Source organism: Theobroma umbraticum, unplaced genomic scaffold, assembly GCF_002168275.2.
Source record: "Theobroma umbraticum cultivar Fairchild unplaced genomic scaffold, ASM216827v3 scaffold_228.0, whole genome shotgun sequence".
Lineage (NCBI taxonomy): Eukaryota > Viridiplantae > Streptophyta > Magnoliopsida > Malvales > Malvaceae > Theobroma > Theobroma umbraticum.
Window position 1 is genome coordinate 222,552 of NW_018397274.1, and position 18,799 is coordinate 241,350.

The 18,799-nt window shown below is 36.5% G+C and overlaps 4 protein-coding genes across 5 annotated transcripts; 2 read left to right on the forward strand and 2 right to left on the reverse strand.

The window, feature by feature from the left end:
* Nucleotides 1-126: 126 nt before the first annotated feature.
* LOC110427264 (alpha-glucosidase-like) lies at nt 127-4,939 on the reverse strand. The gene is made up of 5 exons (XM_021442748.2): nt 3,302-4,939; nt 2,446-3,185; nt 2,109-2,339; nt 1,326-1,972; nt 127-1,232 (listed from the first exon to the last, which is right to left on the reverse strand). The coding sequence occupies exons 1-5, from the start codon at nt 3,544-3,546 to the stop codon at nt 333-335; spliced, it is 2,763 nt and encodes a 920-aa protein (XP_021298423.1). The 5' UTR covers nt 3,547-4,939; the 3' UTR covers nt 127-332.
* A 579-nt stretch (nt 4,940-5,518) lies between these two features.
* Nucleotides 5,519-8,092, reverse strand: LOC110427230 (dihydroceramide fatty acyl 2-hydroxylase FAH1-like). Of its 2 annotated transcripts, none has more exons than XM_021442706.1 (7): nt 7,978-8,092; nt 7,353-7,414; nt 7,142-7,234; nt 6,795-6,991; nt 6,579-6,684; nt 6,224-6,370; nt 5,519-5,995 (listed from the first exon to the last, which is right to left on the reverse strand). In XM_021442706.1, exons 2-7 carry the CDS (start codon nt 7,401-7,403, stop codon nt 5,876-5,878), a joined length of 714 nt encoding a protein of 237 aa, XP_021298381.1. In that variant the 5' UTR covers nt 7,404-7,414; nt 7,978-8,092; the 3' UTR covers nt 5,519-5,875. The 2 variants fall into 2 exon arrangements, with proteins under 2 accessions (XP_021298381.1, XP_021298382.1); XM_021442707.1 differs by having other exon boundaries at nt 7,353-7,418; nt 7,978-8,077.
* Nucleotides 8,093-9,982: 1,890 nt separating this feature from the next.
* Nucleotides 9,983-11,987, forward strand: LOC110427144 (ethylene-responsive nuclear protein / ethylene-regulated nuclear protein (ERT2)). The gene has a single exon (XM_021442569.2). The coding sequence runs from the start codon at nt 10,259-10,261 to the stop codon at nt 11,504-11,506; it is 1,248 nt and encodes a 415-aa protein (XP_021298244.1). The 5' UTR covers nt 9,983-10,258; the 3' UTR covers nt 11,507-11,987.
* Nucleotides 11,988-13,183: 1,196 nt separating this feature from the next.
* Nucleotides 13,184-17,919, forward strand: LOC110427118 (2-oxoglutarate and iron-dependent oxygenase domain-containing protein CP2-like). The gene is made up of 9 exons (XM_021442533.2): nt 13,184-13,864; nt 14,592-14,639; nt 14,901-15,077; nt 15,172-15,322; nt 15,433-15,519; nt 15,994-16,118; nt 16,546-16,664; nt 17,398-17,509; nt 17,581-17,919. Exons 1-9 carry the CDS (start codon nt 13,565-13,567, stop codon nt 17,614-17,616), a joined length of 1,155 nt encoding a protein of 384 aa, XP_021298208.1. The 5' UTR covers nt 13,184-13,564; the 3' UTR covers nt 17,617-17,919.
* Nucleotides 17,920-18,799: the final 880 nt, after the last annotated feature.

Consider the following 18,799-nt stretch of genomic DNA (forward strand, 5'->3'; position numbering starts at 1 on the left):
TGAGATGACTCTTTGGGAGTTAGTATGAGGCAAGCTCAAGTTTTCCCGATAAAATAGATTATCCATTATTCAAGTCATGCAAGCAGGATGCATCCAGGTGGTTCTTTGCCCAAGTAGCCGAAATCATACAGGATCAGGCTGTGTGCCCTCACAAGATGGTTTATTCCTTACCAAAGGGAAAAAGAAAAATCTTAGCTTAATTTAATTTACCCTGATCAAAGTTTGATCCGGACAGGGATTGATTCCATTTTCAACTTCAGGATCATCATTTTATTGTTTTTTTATTTTTGGGGGGTATATAATAATGACCCTGCACTCTGCAGTGACTCAACCTATTGTTTCTGAGTTTTGAGTTGCAAATTGAACTCCTGCCCTACGGGTTGCCCCAGTCCTGAGATCTCCACGACTTGGAATTTTGCATTCTTGTCTAATCTTGCCTTCACAATTGGATTTGCATACAAGTTTGTTTTGTTGTTGCCACTGCTTAATTCATACCCTGTCAACCTCCCAACATTTTCCAAACCTATGAATGTCACTTTATCTATCATCCACTTTTGACTCAAAGCAAATGCTCCATTCTCGACCTCTGATCTGGCAAACACTTCATCACCAGAAGATGAAATTCCTCCATAAAATCTCACCAAACTCCACTTGCCCCCCTCTGCGCCCATCTCCACTTCCTCCCCGTCATCCAAGAAAACTTGTCCACTCATAGTTTCGGTGCTGCTGACGGCCACCAAAAGTCGGAATGGTGTCTTCCGAGCAGCTTTGGTTGTCCTGGCCTCTCCCTGCATGGCTATAATGTTACCTTCTCGAACATGCACGTTTATATGATCTCGTGGCGCGGCAAGGGTGAGGTATTTTCCAGAGTTTGCACTCACTGAGTTGGAGTAATTGAAGAGGTCAAACCAATTTCCGGATGGGAAGTAAGCATCAACAGAGACTGCTCCTGACTTCAGTACAGGTGACACCATTATACCTTTTCCTAGGAGAAACTGCGAATTGATTTCGTAAGTGTGAATATCTTGGGGGAATGTGAAGAAAAGGGGCCTTGCAATGGGAGTCCCTTCCTTGTGTGCCTCGTACATTAGAGTGTAAAAGTATGGGAGCAGGCAATAGCGGAGGCCGAGCACCTTCCTAGCTGATGCAGCAACTGAATCCCAGAGATAGAGCTCTTGACGAATCGAATTAATCTCAGAGTGATCTCTAGCAAAAGGGTAAAAGGCCCCTAGCTGCATCAAATTAGGCAAATTAAAACTTGTTTGATCACATGAAAGAGCATATCAGTTGGTATTCAAAATTAAGGCTGAGGAACTTTTCCTTACCTGAATCCATCGTTGGCACAGCTCTTCAGTCGTATCCCTAGAAAAGCCACAAATATCAGCTCCTACCATCGGAATCCCAAAGAGTCCGAAATTTAAGATTGATGGGATTGTGTATGCCAAATCCTCCCAAGTGGCTGCATTGTCTCCTGTCCAGTGGGCTGCATACTTTCCAGAGCTCACAAAAGTTGATCTGCTAAGTATAAATGGCCTTTTGCCGGTCACATTAATCAATGCTGCGTGAGTAGCTTTGCATTCTAGTAAACCATACAGGTTATGGGCATTGTACTCTGTCAGGTTACCAAAATGTAGAGATGTGGCAGGAACCGTATTGTTGTTGATTGGCCGCTGGATTCCCTGGTTATTAATCTTGTATGCAGGATCATCCAGGGCAGAATTTGGGGTTGGAGGGGAGGTTATGAAATTGGATATCTCGTTCATATCGAGCCAAAGACCATCAACAGGGAGAAAATCTCGAAACATTTTGATCTCACCAGCCCAATATGTTTCAGTGCGAGGATTTACAAAATCTGGGAAGTAGACTGGACCAGGCCAAACTCGTCCCAAGTAAGGGTAGCCATCTCGTTTTATGAATATATCAGCTTGCATCCCCCTGATGTAGGTACCGTATGTACTGTTTACACTGATTCCTGTGGAGATTGCATGAAGTAAAAAATTTAATGCATTTGTTTCGAGAATGCTTAACAATCTGATCTGTTCAAACATGCATTAATGCAATCTAAATTTCAGCATTAATGTCTAGAGAGTCTTGACAGACAAACGTACCAGGATCTATGATAACCACGTATTTCTGGTCATTTTGATGAAGCTTATCAACAAATCTTTTCATCTGGTCCTTGGGAAAGTTGACTGGGTCAAGAGTGAAATCCTTGAATCCATCCATGTAATCGATATCCGTCCACATAACTTCAAGAGGAATCCTAGCTTTTGCATAGCCCGCAACCACACCCTCGATATCAGAAACATTTTTGTACCCATATCGGCACTGATGGAATCCTTTAAGATGCAATTAATGGCCAATGAGTGATTCATCGGAATTAGGAGAAGGAGAATAACTTTGAAAAAAAAAAAGAAAAGAGAAGAAAGAAGGGTGCATACTTACCAAAGGACCAATACGGCATAGCAGCAGGGCGGCCAATAAGCTGGGTGTACTGCTCCACGACTCTGTCCGGCAGTGGCCCAGCAAAAACATACAAATCTATGACACCTCCGATTATCTTGTAGGTTATCCTGTTTCCACCATAAACAATGTCCATCCCATTGCTGTTAAGCAACAGAACTCCATGGGTAGTTCCTGCTGATACTTTGCCATCTGCGGATGCTGATCTGATGTCAAGGTAAAAGGGATGTGATCCATAAAGATTAACATCCAGATTAGCACTTGCCAAATCCGCATTCCACAAAGTCAAACTGTCATTATGTTGCAACTTGAAGGATCTCTTGGTGTGCTCTCCCAGTCCATAAAGTGAGGACCTGCCTTGTGGCAGCGAGGAGGAGAGTTGAATATATTGGTCCTTGAACACCAGGAAAGTGCCCGAATCGGATGCATCCGGCGATGTGTCGAAAAGAACGTCGCCTGAGGAGCGGCGCCTCACCGACAACCCGAATGGCGTGGTGTTATGGAGGGTGAAGATGAGGTCCGATGTTGGGTCCGACACGTAGTAGTTTTCCTTCTGCTGCTTCTGTGTTTCGCCTTGGTACTTTGCTGATGAGCTCCGATGGTTTTCTGGCAATGACCGGTGTGGGAATTGAGATTGACGGCGAATGATTTCCTGTCCGATTTCCCATCTTTCATGGCCTGAATCTGTAACTTTGATTCTCAAACGATTGCTTGTCTCAAAGCTTCAAATAGAAAGCAGTCAGCAGAGTCTATCAGTGACCATGAAAATCTTTACTTTCCATGGAAAAAACAACATTACACGATTAAAACAAACAATCCCATATCCTCTAGCATTTACCTGGCAACAAGACGCAGATTTTGAATGTCAGGTCCATAGACAGAGGAGTTGCGGATAAGTCCAAGATCAGCGGTCAACCATTTTCCATTTGCATCGACGGAAACAGATTTCAGCTTGTAGCCATATCCAACTGCTTCACTAACTCCATGGACGGAGGAAGAAAAGGAAACAATGGTGAAGAACACAAATAGATTATGAAACAAGTGCTTCAATTCCAATCTATCCATGGTTTTTTTGGTTTCCATTTAATGAGGAAAGCAAACTGGCTTGTATCCTATAATTTATTCCACGAGCGACTTGGACCAAAACGATAAGCTGTTGCTTTCAATCTGCCATGGATATTTATTTTAAGGAAAATGGCTTCTTTTTTTTTGGCATTTCTGGCTTCATTAATTACTCTTCTTCTTACTCCTTACTTCTGCTCTATATTTAATAAAATTTCATATTCTGTGTATCAATGGCGTAAAAATTTTATATATTATCTCTAAATTCAATATTTGAGATTATGTTTACGTGTATCAAATATAAATTATTAATTTAATAATTTCGGATGATAACAAATAGCATATCATATTTAATATATGTAGGAATTGAGATTGGGATGTGTAAAATATATGCAATATTCTCTCAACAACCAGTTATGGAGGTAATGTTGATCAAAGGGCAAGTGTCACGAGGAAAGTGTCTCTATCCCACATCGGACAGGAACGGGAGGTCCTGAGCTCCTTATAAGCGGGTATGCTGCACACCCCTATAAGCGTGTTTATGGGAGAGAGAATAATGACCCCGTGACAAGTGGTATCAGAGCAGACCGGACCTCGTCTGACTCACGTCAAGGCGCCAGGTCCAAGGGGACTCAGGGTAAGCAGGGTGGCCGACGGCAACGAGGACGTTGCAGGAATCGGGTGAGAGAGAGTTTGCCGGAATCGAATGGGAGAGAGTGTCACGAGGAAAGTGCCTCTATCTCACATCGGACAAGAACGAGAGGTCTTGAGCTCCCGTAAGCAGGGTGGCCGACGGCAACGAGGACGTTGCAGGAATCGGGTGAGAGAGAGTTTGCCGGAATCCACGAGGACGTTGCAGGAATCGGGTGAAGAGAGGTTTGCCGGAATCGAATGGGAGAGAGTGTCACGAGAGGGTGGCCGGGCAACGAAGACGTTGCAGGAATCGGGTGAGAGAGAGTTTGCCGGAATCGAATGGGAGAGAGTGTCACGAGGAAAGTGCCTCTATCTCACATCGGACAAGAACGAGAGGTCTTGAGCTCCTTATAAGCGGGTGTGCTGCACACCCTTATAAACGCGTTTATGGGGATTATGAAAATGGGTTATAAAGCAATTTCCACATGGATATGCCAACATTGGAATAAGATGTCACATGAATGTCTAATGCTGACCACGTGTAAATGAGAGGTCTTGAGCTCCTTATAAGCGGGTGTGCTGCACACCCCTATAAGCGCGTTTATGGGAGAGAGAGTAACCATTGTCAAGTTGTTACTCTAAGTCTCTTAAGATACATTGTTTTTTTTTTATCTAAATTATGAAAATGGGTTATAAAGCAATTTCCACATGGATATGCCAACATTGGAATAAGATGTCACATGAATGTCTAATGCTGACCACGTGTACTGCATGTATAACAATCTCATTGCTTTTGCAAGTTTAAATAAGGAACTAAATCAATTACTTTAATTGTAATTTATATGATATGGTAGACATATATTTTATGCTAATTCAAGATATATATATATATATTATGTAAAGAATATTCTATATATTATATCTTTTTCTTTCTCCATCAATTGGCTTTTGTTCCCCTTTTACTTCTTTTTATCTAAAGGTTTCAAAAATTATAATTCTTTCCCTTTTTTAATATAACAAATAAAACCCTTTTTTTTCCCTTTACTTTCTCATTCTCTTTCTTTATGAATTTCTAAATGTTAATTTCCCATGCATATACACACTTAGACCATGGTTAAATAAATTATGAATTTTATACATTTAAATTCAAAATCTACGCAAAATTTTTTATGTTTGGTAAATTTATATCTAAATGATTCATTGAATAGAATTATTCAATAAATAGCATAATATATATGCTAACCAGTTACCTTTCTCTATAATATACACTAACTTGTAATTTGCACGATACGTAAAATAGTTTTATCTATCTAAATATATTGTAAATACATAGAAATTAACTGATAGACTATGCATATAATTATAGTTAAAATTTTTTAATTTATAACATATCTAAAATTCGATCATATTATAAAATGCAACTGCCCAGTAGGGAACCAAAATAGAAATAATAATAAAAAAATGAGCTAAAACATATAGTTCTTCATCAGCACTTGGCAACACCATATATAATGGTCTTCTTCTTTTCCAAATCTATGGTTTTTTGCTTCAATCATTAGATTCCAATGTCAGGGAAAAAACAAAAAGAGTTGCTGTCTACCTCCAAACAAGTAATGATATATGAGGAGGAAGCATGGGAGATACAGCAAACAAGAAAATATGGTACAAAAGCCAAGCCTGGGGGTTGGTTGCATTCCAACTATACAATATAAATGAGTCATCTACTTTTGCCTGTTGCCCTCATTGCAGGATGTGTTCCAAAGACATGGTCCCAAATTGAAGAAGTAATCCCAAACCCTTTGCTTTGAACTCTAAAGTGATGATTCAGGTGATATCTCTGTCAAATCAAAACACCAAGAGAAATGATTATACAAGGAGTTTTCTTTAACCCCAAGGGTATCATATCATAATCTTATATATATGGTAAGTTGGCCTACATGACTATGAGGGCTCTCATTCTTTTCACTGCTATATATTTCACACTCTACTTTATTCTTTTACCTTAACAACAGCAGGCACTTCCTTTCAAATAAATTGGCAGAAAAACAGGGAAAAGAGTTTTTACCTTGAGAGTTTGACTTAACCCTACAGATGGCTTTCCATGGTGCAAGTAGTAATGGGTGCAGTCATAGATTACGTATCCCAGCAACCCACCTGCAAATAAAGCTGGAGTAGTTGATGGAGTGGAAAAAAGCTTAAACAGGCTCCACACCTAGCAATCGAAAAACACATGCTGAATCAGAGTCAGTTTAAGAAATCCATAAGCAATTGAAATTGGTTTCAATTTGACACTTGGATTTCCAATTCTGAAACCTGGAAATACATAAAAGAATTCTCTTTGGTAGATAAAAGAGAAATCTGCTAACTATGGCACACTCGGTATAGAAGATAGGAAAAGAGTTTGCAACAAATTAACATACTGGCACGCAGAGAATTGCTGTTGCAGCTGGGGGGAAAACGAGTCGTAGTCTATCCATGGGGTGCTTGTGATGGCAGCCATGAAGGAGAAAGTGCAAGGTGTTACCCCTGAAAGGAAATTTTCCCGAAAGGAGAACTTGCTTCAGCATGCCAAGTTGCTTAAGCAGACGGTATGCAGCGAGAAATGGAGAGTGGGCACAGACAGAAAGAGAACTCACCAATAACTTGTTGTTTTCATATGGAAAAGAAAGCGGTGCAAAGAATACTCAATCAATGTCCAAATGAAGACGCCACCGGCCACTGCTGAGGCTGCCTGAGTAGGAGCAAGACCTCTTTGGATGGAGGTGGAAACAAACCAACATACAACTGGTAGCCAAACGAGTGGGATCACCCACCATTTCGTGCGTGTCAAGAGCTGTTCAAGCAATAAATTTGTCCACACCATTCATTCAAGAATCAGGGAGAATAAAAGAACAATGCTGAAGCATGTGAATGTCAATATCTCCATATATATTCTGTTTTGTAATTCTAGAACTGCCTGAATGGAAAGACAAGTGATCAATACCTCACAAAAGTCATTGCCAAAAAATCGAGGGCATTCCTTGCTAACTACAGGTTGGTGAACCCATTTGTCATAAGCTTCCCCAAGATGGCCAACCTGTGAAAATCCTCAGTTAATAAAACACCAGATCATAGAAACAGAACCAGAACTCCAAGTATTGGTGAAGCAAATTAGGAGTTCCTTGTTTTAGGAAGTAGAGGGGCTTGGATCAGACCTGGAATACAAGCGGCTTATCCAAATCTACCGTAAAAGGCTTTTTGACCATCCTGGCAGCTTCTGTCTTGTATTGAATTATCAACCAAGTAAAAGAGGAACAGCAGCAAAACAAAAAATCAATGGATAATTTCAGAAGAATAACAAAACCACTTATGTAAATTGTCTACAACTTCCTCAGCATGAATATTTGGATACTAGATTAACTGCGGCATGGCCCAGTGAAAGAGATAATACAGTACTCTTGAATTTCCACCCTCCAATTCCAATAGTATTTAATATTATTGGAAACCAACTACGGAACTAGAAAACCTCCACCACCTCAAAACTTGGCTTCCATCGATCCCAAGTTTATCCCAACGTTCTAAAGAATAAAAGGTATTTGACTCGATGATAAATACATGTATCTTTCATTTAAAAATTTAATAATATTGTGACGTAAAAATTAATTAAGTAAAAAAGTCTTTCGAACAATGAAATTCTTGGGTTAATGGCGTCATGAAATCTAAAAAAGTTTTCATGTGATGTCCAAATCAGTTTCATATTTCATTTCATTTCCAGTAAAACATTGTCAAGCAATGAATTACATTTAGAAGGAAGGAAGAAAGAAAGAAAGTGAGAGAAACCTTGTTAGTACAGCAATGCAAGACCCTCCAGGGAGCTCTTGAGTCGTGAAGATCCCCCCCCACAAACAAAATTTTTTTATTTTTTGTTTTGTTTTCAATGTATGCTTAATTCTCCTCCTCTGTGAACTGTGAGGAGAAGCTCCTTTATTTTCAGGCCGAAATGCATGCCCAAGCAAAGGGCGGGTTTCAGCCTTCCAAAATCGAAATCACAGCTGCACCTCATGTTTAAGGCTTACATAAACTAGCTTTAACAAGTCAATAATAAACAATACTACTATAAAGATCGAATAATACATTTTATTGTCTATGAAAATCATTTAATTAGTATATAATAAATAATATACACGATTTTAAAATATGGTTCTATGATATCAGTAAAATCTATTAACAATAATAGTTAAACAAAAAATATAAACGGAGTTATTATTTTCAATAAAATTTAATACAAACCCGAGTGAGCAATTTAATAGTAAATAATTTTAACACCGTATTTTTATTGGTTAATTTATCTTTTAAATTATACCATTATTGGTTACTTTTATTACAATTATAACATGATGAACGTGACATATGACGTGAGGAAGAATCATATACATAAAATAAAATAAAATAAAATAAAAAGATGGGGCAAGTAGAAGAGTGAAAAGCTTTGTTAAAGTATAGAAAGGAGCAGAAACTTAGTCAAGCATAATGGATAGCACCACATGCTTCCCTAGTCCTATACAAAAATCATTGTGTCCCACTTGGCCCCATTGCTTTGAATTCCATTTTCACCATCAAAATGTTTAAATTGCGTGTTGAAATCTTCTTTTTTTTATTATTATTATTTAATTGAAGTAATCCGCCTATCCTTTTCCTCCTTTGTTAGTGCCTCCCTGCCTGGCCAATCAAACTCATACCATGAAGCATACACAACATAAATGTGGTTTTATTATCAAACCAAACCCAAAAAGAGAAAATCATTCATGCTATTGCTTTTACGACTGCTTAATGCTTTTCCTACAAACAAGATCTTATGGCATAATTTATTACAAAGTTTATATTTGATTCATATTCTGTCACTTCCATTATCGAGTGTCACCTTATAAATATATAAACTTAAAACATTTAAATGTTTCTAAAAATACAAGTTACCTAATTAAGGTCTTATTATACTATGAGATTATGCGGACAAATATATATTAAGGTCTCTTGGGGACTTACTTTAATTGGTTAAAGGGTTACATTTGTTGACATTTGTTGGCTTTTAGATGCTATTTGTTCAAAAATAAAATAAAAGAGAGTATTAATTAGCCTCTTAACCACTATTTAAAAAAACAAAAGCAAAAAAATCATTAAAATATATTCTTTGGGAAATCAAAACTAAAACAAAATTATGACATTATATAAGAACTATAAATAACGTTAATTACTAATATCTAAAAGTTGGGAATGATTTTAGGATATACTAATATTAACACATATGTTTCGATAAAAAAATATAAATAATTTTAAAAATAAAAAATCATGCAAATAAAATAATTTAAAAAAGAAGCATGTCGTTTTTGGCAAAGGAAGAAAGAATAGCACTATCAACTTTCAAAATAAAATATTTTTTTGAAAAAAATCTAAATTGATTAAAATCAAAATGATTATCACAAACTTAAATTCCACTTGTCATTATCTAAAGGAATTAAAATTATAATTAATTTTTAAAAAAACTTAATAAAAGCAAAAAATTAATGTATAGGGTTGTTATATATCTATTAAGGTATAATTAAAGGAATTAATAGATTATTTATACAGCTTAAAATTTATTTTTGATATATAAAATAAAGTAAAATAAAAGAAAAAAAGGAAAAAACTAAAGGGTCAAATTTAGTAAATCTAAATAATCTTAAAAACTAGAAAAACTAGAATTTCCTTTCTCAGTTAGAAAACAAACTCCAAATATTAACAAAAAAAAAACAAATTAACCATATTTTATATAAAATAAATTATAAAAAAGAAAAATGGAAAATTGACCGACAAAAGAAAAGGAAAGGCACAACAACATCGCTCCACTTTCCTCTGAATCCAAACCTTCTCCCCCCACGCGTCTTCTACTTTCTTGTCTCCTGCCTCGCCTGGGTTTTAAAGCATAATCATGTAGTCCTTCGTACCCAATTTTCTTTTTAATTCGTCTCCCCTTTCCCTTCAACCAAACAATCAACTTAACAACCAGGAAGGAAAGAACAGGAAAGGAAAGAAAGACCCAGTTTTGTTTCTTTTCTTTCTTTGGGTTTTGGTTTTTCTCTTTACCATGCCTTTTCCGTGGAAGAAAGCCAAAGTAACTCGTATCTCGCGGCTGGTTGCCGACCTCCACCAATCCCCCAAACGCGGCGGATCGCTTGTGGTGGAGACCGGATTCCCGACCTCCCTCATCGATCTCTTCGTCAAGAACCGTGATCGATTGAGGAAATCCTCCAAAAGGAAATCCAGTCCCAGTTCCAGCCCCCCCCAGATCCAAACCCCTCCCACCCTGCATCAACCCTCCTCGCCTCCCAAATCATTCCCTTCCCCTCCGTGCAAAGAAGAGCTACGATCTCCTGACATAGATGTTGGGAAGTTAGTGTTGGTCCAGAGAGAATGCGAGGAGAGGATTGCGTTCCATGCGGCGTTTAAAATTTTTCTAGTGGTGGCTCTGGCTGTCAGTAGCAGGAACCTTGCGGTTTGGTTCATGGTGGCGGCATTCTTGCTTGTGCTTGTGGAGTTTGTTGGGACGCGGTTTTTTGGTTTCTTAAGACCAGAGTCTAAGATGCTTTTCTTGGATTCTTGGATTCAAAAGGGTTTGTTGGTTTTGAAGAGATGGGATTGGGAACAAGGATCAGCGCAGGAATTGGTTGTGAAACAACAAGGCACTCTCTGTTCTGCTTCTCATGGGTTGATTGAATTGGAAGATGATTGCATTGAGGAAATTCAGATCGCGGAATCGAAATTTGATTCCGTAGATAAGGGGTGTGACGGTGAAAGTTTGGAGACGCAGATGAAAGTGGAGGGGATGGAGAAAATAAGGGAACTCTTGACATGTAGAAGTGAGCGTAGTCGGAGTGCTAGAATCAAAGCAAATTTGATCAAGAAATTAGTGCCAAAGAAGTTGCGTAATGGAAAGAAGCAGGGGAAGAGTAATGACAAGGATGAACCATGTACTCAATCGGGAGTAGAAATAGATAAATCCGACAAGATTGACGAGGGAAAACAAGGGCCGGAGGCCGACGATGGAGACGATGAATCACAGGTAGAGGTAGAGGAAGAGGAAGAAAGTTGCAAGCAAGTTGAGGAATTAGGAGACAGGATTTCAACTTCTGCCCAACTTTTGTGGGTTGAGGAGTCAGGAACGGGAGTAGTTAAAAGCAAAGTGGGGAATGATAGAAAAGGGAAATCAGGGTATCTGATTCTGTTTGTGATCGTTCTGGCTGGACTTGTAGGAGGGCGGGGTCTTGCCCTGTTGCTTACACTTGTATGGTGTTTGATAGTAAGATATAGATTTGGCAGGCTAAGGAGATGCTGAAATGGGGCACATGATCTTTCTCTCCTGTCCCAATCCTGACGCTACACATTGATTTCTGGGGTGTGGCAGCCTGTCTGAGAAGAAACTAGAAAGCATCAGCATCTTCTCTCTAGCTTTCCAAGTGGTTGTGTAGATTTAGCTTCTGGTTGAATCTGCTGCTTGAAGCCTGGCTGATGATATGGAGTAGTGCCAACGTTTCTGTCGGGCAGGGCAACTTGATTTTGTTGTAATTTGAACTGTAAATTCACATATATACAACATTCGTTGATTTAACTCTGCAATTCGAGTGTCACATTTTTGCCATTGCATGGTTTCATGCCGCCATTTGCAAGCTAAATGGTCAGTGCCAAAGCTCCGCACTCCACTCTCGATGACTTGTACATTCACTTGCCACATTGGAAGATTCTGTCTGTCATGGAAATTTTTAAAATGGGAACCATTGAGCTTAATTTATTATTGGGGTTATTGTTTTGAGATTCTATGACAAATATTTTTTCAATGACATAGTCCTTAAATGTAGCTTTAAGACAAATGAAGCCTCAATTATACAAATTTCAAATAATGTTGGGTGTAGAAATCAAGAGCTGCTGCATTTCATAGAATTCACATTTATATAGAAAGGACAAAACTTATAATAATTTATATAAATACATATAATAATAAAACAAACATAAAATCAAATATATTGAAGAAAAAGAAAAGTTTTACTTAATCAAGGATAGAGTCTAGTAATAATCATCATTAATTGTAATTTTTTTTCTTTTTCTTATATATTAGGAGATTGTGACTATGAGACATGGGATAGAGTAAGTGTCCAATGAAAGATGTTTGAAGGTTCAACCAAAAGAAAAGCAGTCCCGTAGTTGCAATTCAAAGAAGAAAGGTGCAAGTGTAACTTCTAGTGACAATTCCAAAGGAATCCGCTAGTAACGTGTCTTAGACTTAGATCAAGAGCATGATTTTATCAAGCATTAGTTAATTATACGATAAGAGTCTCATGTATGACATGAGTTTGTAAGCAGGCTCAATTTATACTTGTTTATGTTTGTTGAATGAGTTAATCGAACAAAATGTAAAACCCATTTAATAAAAGAATTGAGCGTGAGCAAAGGTGAATTGGATTCATTTATGCCCATGAACCAATTTATGAACTTGTTAAAAACCAATTTCAATGGATATACTCTCCTCGTTCCAAATTGAATATCCACTTTTTAATCGATAAAACAAATAACATTTTTAAAAATTCAAATAAGTTTTTGTATTTTTGTTTTGCATTAAATAAGTTTTTATAATTAATAATTAATTAAATTAAATTATTATTTTATATTAATTTAATATGATAATATAATCATATAATATTTTTTATTTTTCACGTTCAAATTATGTTAATACTAGATAAATATAAAATAATATATGATATTTTAACTAATAATAATTAATCAATTATTACTTATAAAAACTTATTTAACTTAAAAATAAAAGTATAAATAATTGATTTAATGAAATAATAAAATAAAAATTATTTAAAAATTTTAAAATAATTTAAGGGGGTTTTTTTTTTTAACATTTTGTGTATAAATGGGTTTGGCTTCTAAAATTGAGGAGAAAGAACATTGGATAATGAAAAGTCCATGTCCATGGCCCAAAAAGATATATATGAAAGGCAATTTTGACATGTGCAAAGTTTTAAAGAAGCCTTCATCTCCAACCCGGGGGTGCATCGCCTCGTCTACCGCGCACAAATCCGGGTGCCAACTTAAAACCCTAACACCCTAACTCTAAAGTATCCGGCTTTTCTCGGCTTCCTTTCTCCATTGTTTTTCTTCTTTGCATTGGTTTTTCTCACCTATTCTTTTGATTTTTCAGTATACTCATATAAATGGTTGGAAATTGTTGTTAGGCTCAAGGAAATGTGTTTGAAATTGTCTTTCTTCTCTGTTTTTCAGATAGAAAATTCCTTGTTTTTTATTTGTTTAGGAGCTTAGAAACAAGCCCGTTCATGACCTGGGCATTGCCCTATTCCGCATTCTACCGAATCGAGAAACAATACAGAAAACCATGTCGTTCGATCTGACTAGAAAAGAGCCCCAACAGCCAACGGCCCCGAGCGCTGGTTATAACGGAAACGGCGTGGCGGTGTTGCCGAGCATGGCGACGACGCACCGGCTACGGCTGAACCCTAATACGGAGCACAATCCCGAGACCTACGAGGGTTTGCAGTTGGAGTTCAGTCCGCTTCTGTTCAGCTCCCTGGAACGTTACTTGCCTCCTCCGATGCTCTCACTCTCTCGCGACTCCAAGCTTAATTACATGCGCGATATTATCCTTCGTTACTCTCCTGAAGGCGAACGTACTCGCGTAAGCTTTTTTTTTCTTTCATTTTTCTTATTATATGTCTGACTTTCAGGTTCGAAAATTTCTTTCCTTTAGAATGTAATGTCGTACCATATGTTCTAAATTCCCGTGAATTCTTTTTCTTTTGGGATGAAATGAAATGATAGTGTAAAGTTTTAGTTATGTTAATTTTCCAGTTAAACTTTAAGCATATGTTAATGAAGGTGAAAATCAGATGAATTCGTAATAGAGTACAAGGAATATATTTAATATTTAAAATTTAAAATTTGTATTTCAGGAAATGATTGGTTTATGGCAGATTTTAAATTAAAGGAACATTCTAAGAAGGATTGATTGTTTGAAATCCCTTTTTGGCTGATTGAGAAATAGTGGTGAACAAATGCTGGAACAAGGGGGAAAAAAGAAGTGAATTCTTTTTGTCTTATCATGGATTTATCAGTTGCCTATTATTGTTGAGTTGGATTTGGATGCAATGAGATATTAAATCATCTTTCATAATTGATAGATGGGCTCTGTGTTTCCTATTGTCATTGGACTAATTTTATGTTTCAATCTGTATCTATATAATTTGTCATTGTTCTGTATTTTTCTGCAATATTATGCATTTTATGTTGGTCAATGTTTGTCATTCTCACATTTTGTTGAACCTCTAATTTGTGGTTATTTTTCTCTCGTAATTTTCCTTTTCCGTTTAGCTTTGTTTTTCTCACTGTTTAAAATTTTTGAACAGGTTCAAAGGCATCGAGAATACAGGCAAAAGATTATATCACACTATCAGGTACACCTTGTAGTTAAGGTTTGACTACAATTGCTTGTGCTTGTGCCATTGGGGAGTACTTAATTTAAGCCTACAAACTTTCCATACTATGCTGTTTGTGAGATATATATCATAATTGACCCTTTATGGTTGCCATGGTTAAAATAAGTAGAAGTGCCTTGCAGTGGCCTTTTATTATTCCTTTTGCAGATTGCGTTTTTGTGTGTAATCTTTATAAGGTTTATATTTCTTTTCTGCTTAAGTGATCTCTACTTTATGCAGCCGCTGCATAGGGAGTTGTATGCCATGCATGCCTCTAACTTCTTTGTCCCCTCATTTCTCAAAGCAATTAATGAGAATAAAGAAGAAAGTTTTAGAAGTATAATGGCAGAGCCTACTCTTGGGGTTTTTACATTTGAAATGCTTCAACCCCATTTCTGTGAATTGTTGTTGTCTGAGGTATCATCTCTGCCTCTTCTCATTTGGCATTTTTTACTTTAAACTTTCTTGTTTTTTAGTTTTTATATTTTCTTATCAGGTTCTGATTGCTTAGGTAGAAAACTTTGAAAAATGGGTCCATGAAACAAAATTCAGAATCATGCGACCAAACACAATGAACAAATTTGGCGCTGTTTTAGATGACTTTGGTCTGGAGACCATGCTTGATAAGTTGATGGAGGACTTTATTCGACCTATCTCCAAAGGTATTTAATTTTCCAACCATCATGAGATCGTAAATGCATGCTAAAATAAATTTTAGAGTTAAAGCTGATACCTTATTGTTTTTAATACATATTTTGGAAATGGTCTGCAGTTTTCTTTTCTGATGTGGGTGGATCTACGCTGGATTCTCATCATGGTTTTGTTGTTGAATATGGAATTGACAGGGATGTTGAGCTTGGTAGGTTCTAACTACTTTCTATTTTCTCTTTTTGATTAAATCCTTGCCATAAGTTTTCTGAATGATGGCGGCTTATAGTTTATGTAATCTGTGCCATTTGTCATCCACTACCCGTAGGAGAATAAATCATTAGCTATGGTAGACGAAAACTGATCTACGGTTAAGTGTTCAGAAGGTATTGCACAAATTAATTTTCTTCATTTCTTAAGACTTTGAAATCACGAGCTTCGTGCATTGCTTATAACTTGAGGTCTTTCTTTTCCTCATTAAATGATGGCACATTTATTTTCTTACATTTCTTGATCATCATCGTTTTTCTTAGAACAGCCTATAATATGAGCATGATTGGCTATGTTTTCTTCCTAATATTTTAATTTTGGTGCATATTCAATTTTAATTGTTGATACTTGTTCTGTTAAAAATCTTGTTTTTAAGTTTGTAGATCCACAAACTTCTGTAGCTTTGTCTTTGTAGGTTTCCATGTGGATGATTCAGAAGTCACCTTAAATGTTTGCTTGGGTAAACAATTTTCTGGAGGAGACTTGTTCTTTCGAGGTGTTCGTTGTGATAAACATGTCAATACAGAAACCCAGTCAGATGTATGCTAACCTTTCTGTTCAATTCTTTCTTACTATTGTTCATTTTAAGGCACAGGAACTGAAGCTTTCTTTTGGCTTAACCATTCAGCTCTAATAACTGCATGTTCCACAAAGCATCAGGATGAAGTTTAGTGTCAGTTTGATAAGAAAGTTCCCTTGAATGTAGCAACAAGGAGAACTAACCCGAATGAGAACATGAAATAACAGATTACTTAAACAAAATAAATTGCTGATGTCTCCGTAATATAATTTTTCTAGACAACAGGTGAGAGGTCATAGTATTTAAATTGGTTAGCAGATATTGGTTCATAGGAGAATATATATATATATATATATATATATACACATATTTATTGTTAATTTGTTTGTTAGTCATTGTACCAATATAATCATTATTTTAATGTTTTCTCTTTGTTCTGCATTACAGGAAATTTTGGACTATTCCCATGTTCCAGGACGGGCAGTTCTTCATCGTGGGCGCCATAGGCATGGTGCAAGAGCCACAACATCTGGTCATCGGGTCAACTTACTTTTGTGGGGCAGAAGGTATCTTTCTCTTACATCCTTTGTATAAACGTACCAAACATGTAATATCCTTTTGGAGGGATCAGTAGTCTCTCTTAAATTGTAATGGGAACATGACTTGCTTCTCTAAGTTGGAAAAAGATTACCACTTTAATACAACTTGCTTATTGGTTTGCATTTGAATATCTTTATGTAATATTTAATACTGAAATACAAAGAATTTAATTTAGAATTTAAACTATTGGTCTATTTGTTGGACTACGTTTAGAATTTGGACTTGCTTTAGGAGTTGAAGTGAGATAAAATATTAGTGGATGACTGAAATTTTAATATAGTTGGCACTTGCGTCTTTGGAGAATGGTGCTAGCTGAATTCTGTGTCATATTTTTGTTCCTTTATGTATTTTTTATAAACATAACTTGTTGGAAAGAAATTATAACGTTGGAGTTATCTAGGGGCTTATTTGCCATATTTTCTAACAAAAGTATCAGCAAGGGTTTTGTTCTGAAATTGTTTGGGCTGCATTGTGCTTGTATTGTTTGAAACTTGTTAACAAAGCCTACTGAGACGAAATAATGTAGAGTGTTCATTTTCTGAGAGCTGAGAGTTTCCTGTTTAGATAACAAGTTACAATGTATAAGGCATAGGATGCTCAGATTTCTTACTTATGTATATGCTGAGCTTCACCGTGGTGCACATTCCTTAAATTTTATTGTGAGATTTAGTTTAAAATGCTTGCAAAATTTTCTTCTAGTTCGGTCTTTCGAGAGCTGAGGAAATATCAGAAAGATTTCTCAAGCTGGTGTGGAGAGTGCCAACGTGAGAAAAAAGAAAGGCAGCGTCTTTCAATTGCTGCTACGAAACAGGTAAAAGTCCAAAATCAATATTGTTTTTGTAGAATATGAAAATATAAATTCTGACTGTCTACTTTCATCAGGAATTACTGAAGAGGGAAGGAAAGCCTCCGACTTGAACTGTGTCTATTTTGAAACAAGTTTTTGCTTGTGGAAATTGTAAAATACTAGGATTCTTGTCATTGTGACACAAGCAAAACTATTTTTCCTATTTTGTTAGTGATATGCGCTATTGCCAAAAAATTGGGTGGGTAAAGATGGAAGGGTGAATGGTCTTGTGTGTCTTCATTGTACTTCAATGCTGTACATACACATGTTGTCTTGGGTGTCCAGTTTATGAGACAGCTACAACTACAACTGAACTATGTTTTTAAGATAGTGGCAGTAGTTTCTTCTGTTGTTGGTTCCAACATTGTTTCAAACATCTCAAGCATCTTAAAACTGGTTGACAAGGTTGTCTTGTAAGTAAACCATCATGTCGATTGATGAGGCATGGGGGCAGAATGAGGAACTTCATCAGGCTGCCATTTCAAGTAGTATAAATTTTATATGCTTCAAGATTTAGTTGAAAAGGCTTTGACATGTTGTTATCAAACCAACTGGTTCAAAGAGAATTACATGGTATCTGTGAATCAAACAAAGAAGATGCACAACAAATTGATAGTAAGCCAAATGTTTCCTCTTTCTTTCTAACTATCCATGTTAGTTATGGCATGGACGGACGAGCCATCGATCAATAAGTCATTGGATACCGTTCAAAGAGAGAAATAAGAATGGCCCATTAACAATTCTTTGTATCTAAATTCCAATACATGTTGGTTTTTTTTGTATCTCATTTCAAAATCTTTACAATAATTTAAGTTTAGTTGCTTAATTCTATTTTTCAAGTGAATATACTTATTAATATATATATATATATATATATATATATATAAAGATTAGTCATTCAGTCAATTCTTTTTGCTATGAAAGGACAGTTTGTTCATTGACTTGGTGGCATATTTGCATAAAGTGGAGAAGCTCCTAACTCCCAAGAGTCCAAACTCAAAAAGAAGTAAAGAAATGCAAAGCAGACGCAGTCATTCAGATAACAAGTGTAGTCCCTCCAATCAGCTTACCACTCACACTTGCAATAAAATAATCCCTAATCAAAAAAGTAAACTCTCCCACAAGAAGTATATTAATATAAGCCTTTTTAAGATAATATATTCTTGTAAGATATTGTATTCAAATAAATACAAAAATTAATTTATAACCTTATATCTATGGAGACGCAATTTTTAACAAGATGTAAGTCAGTTT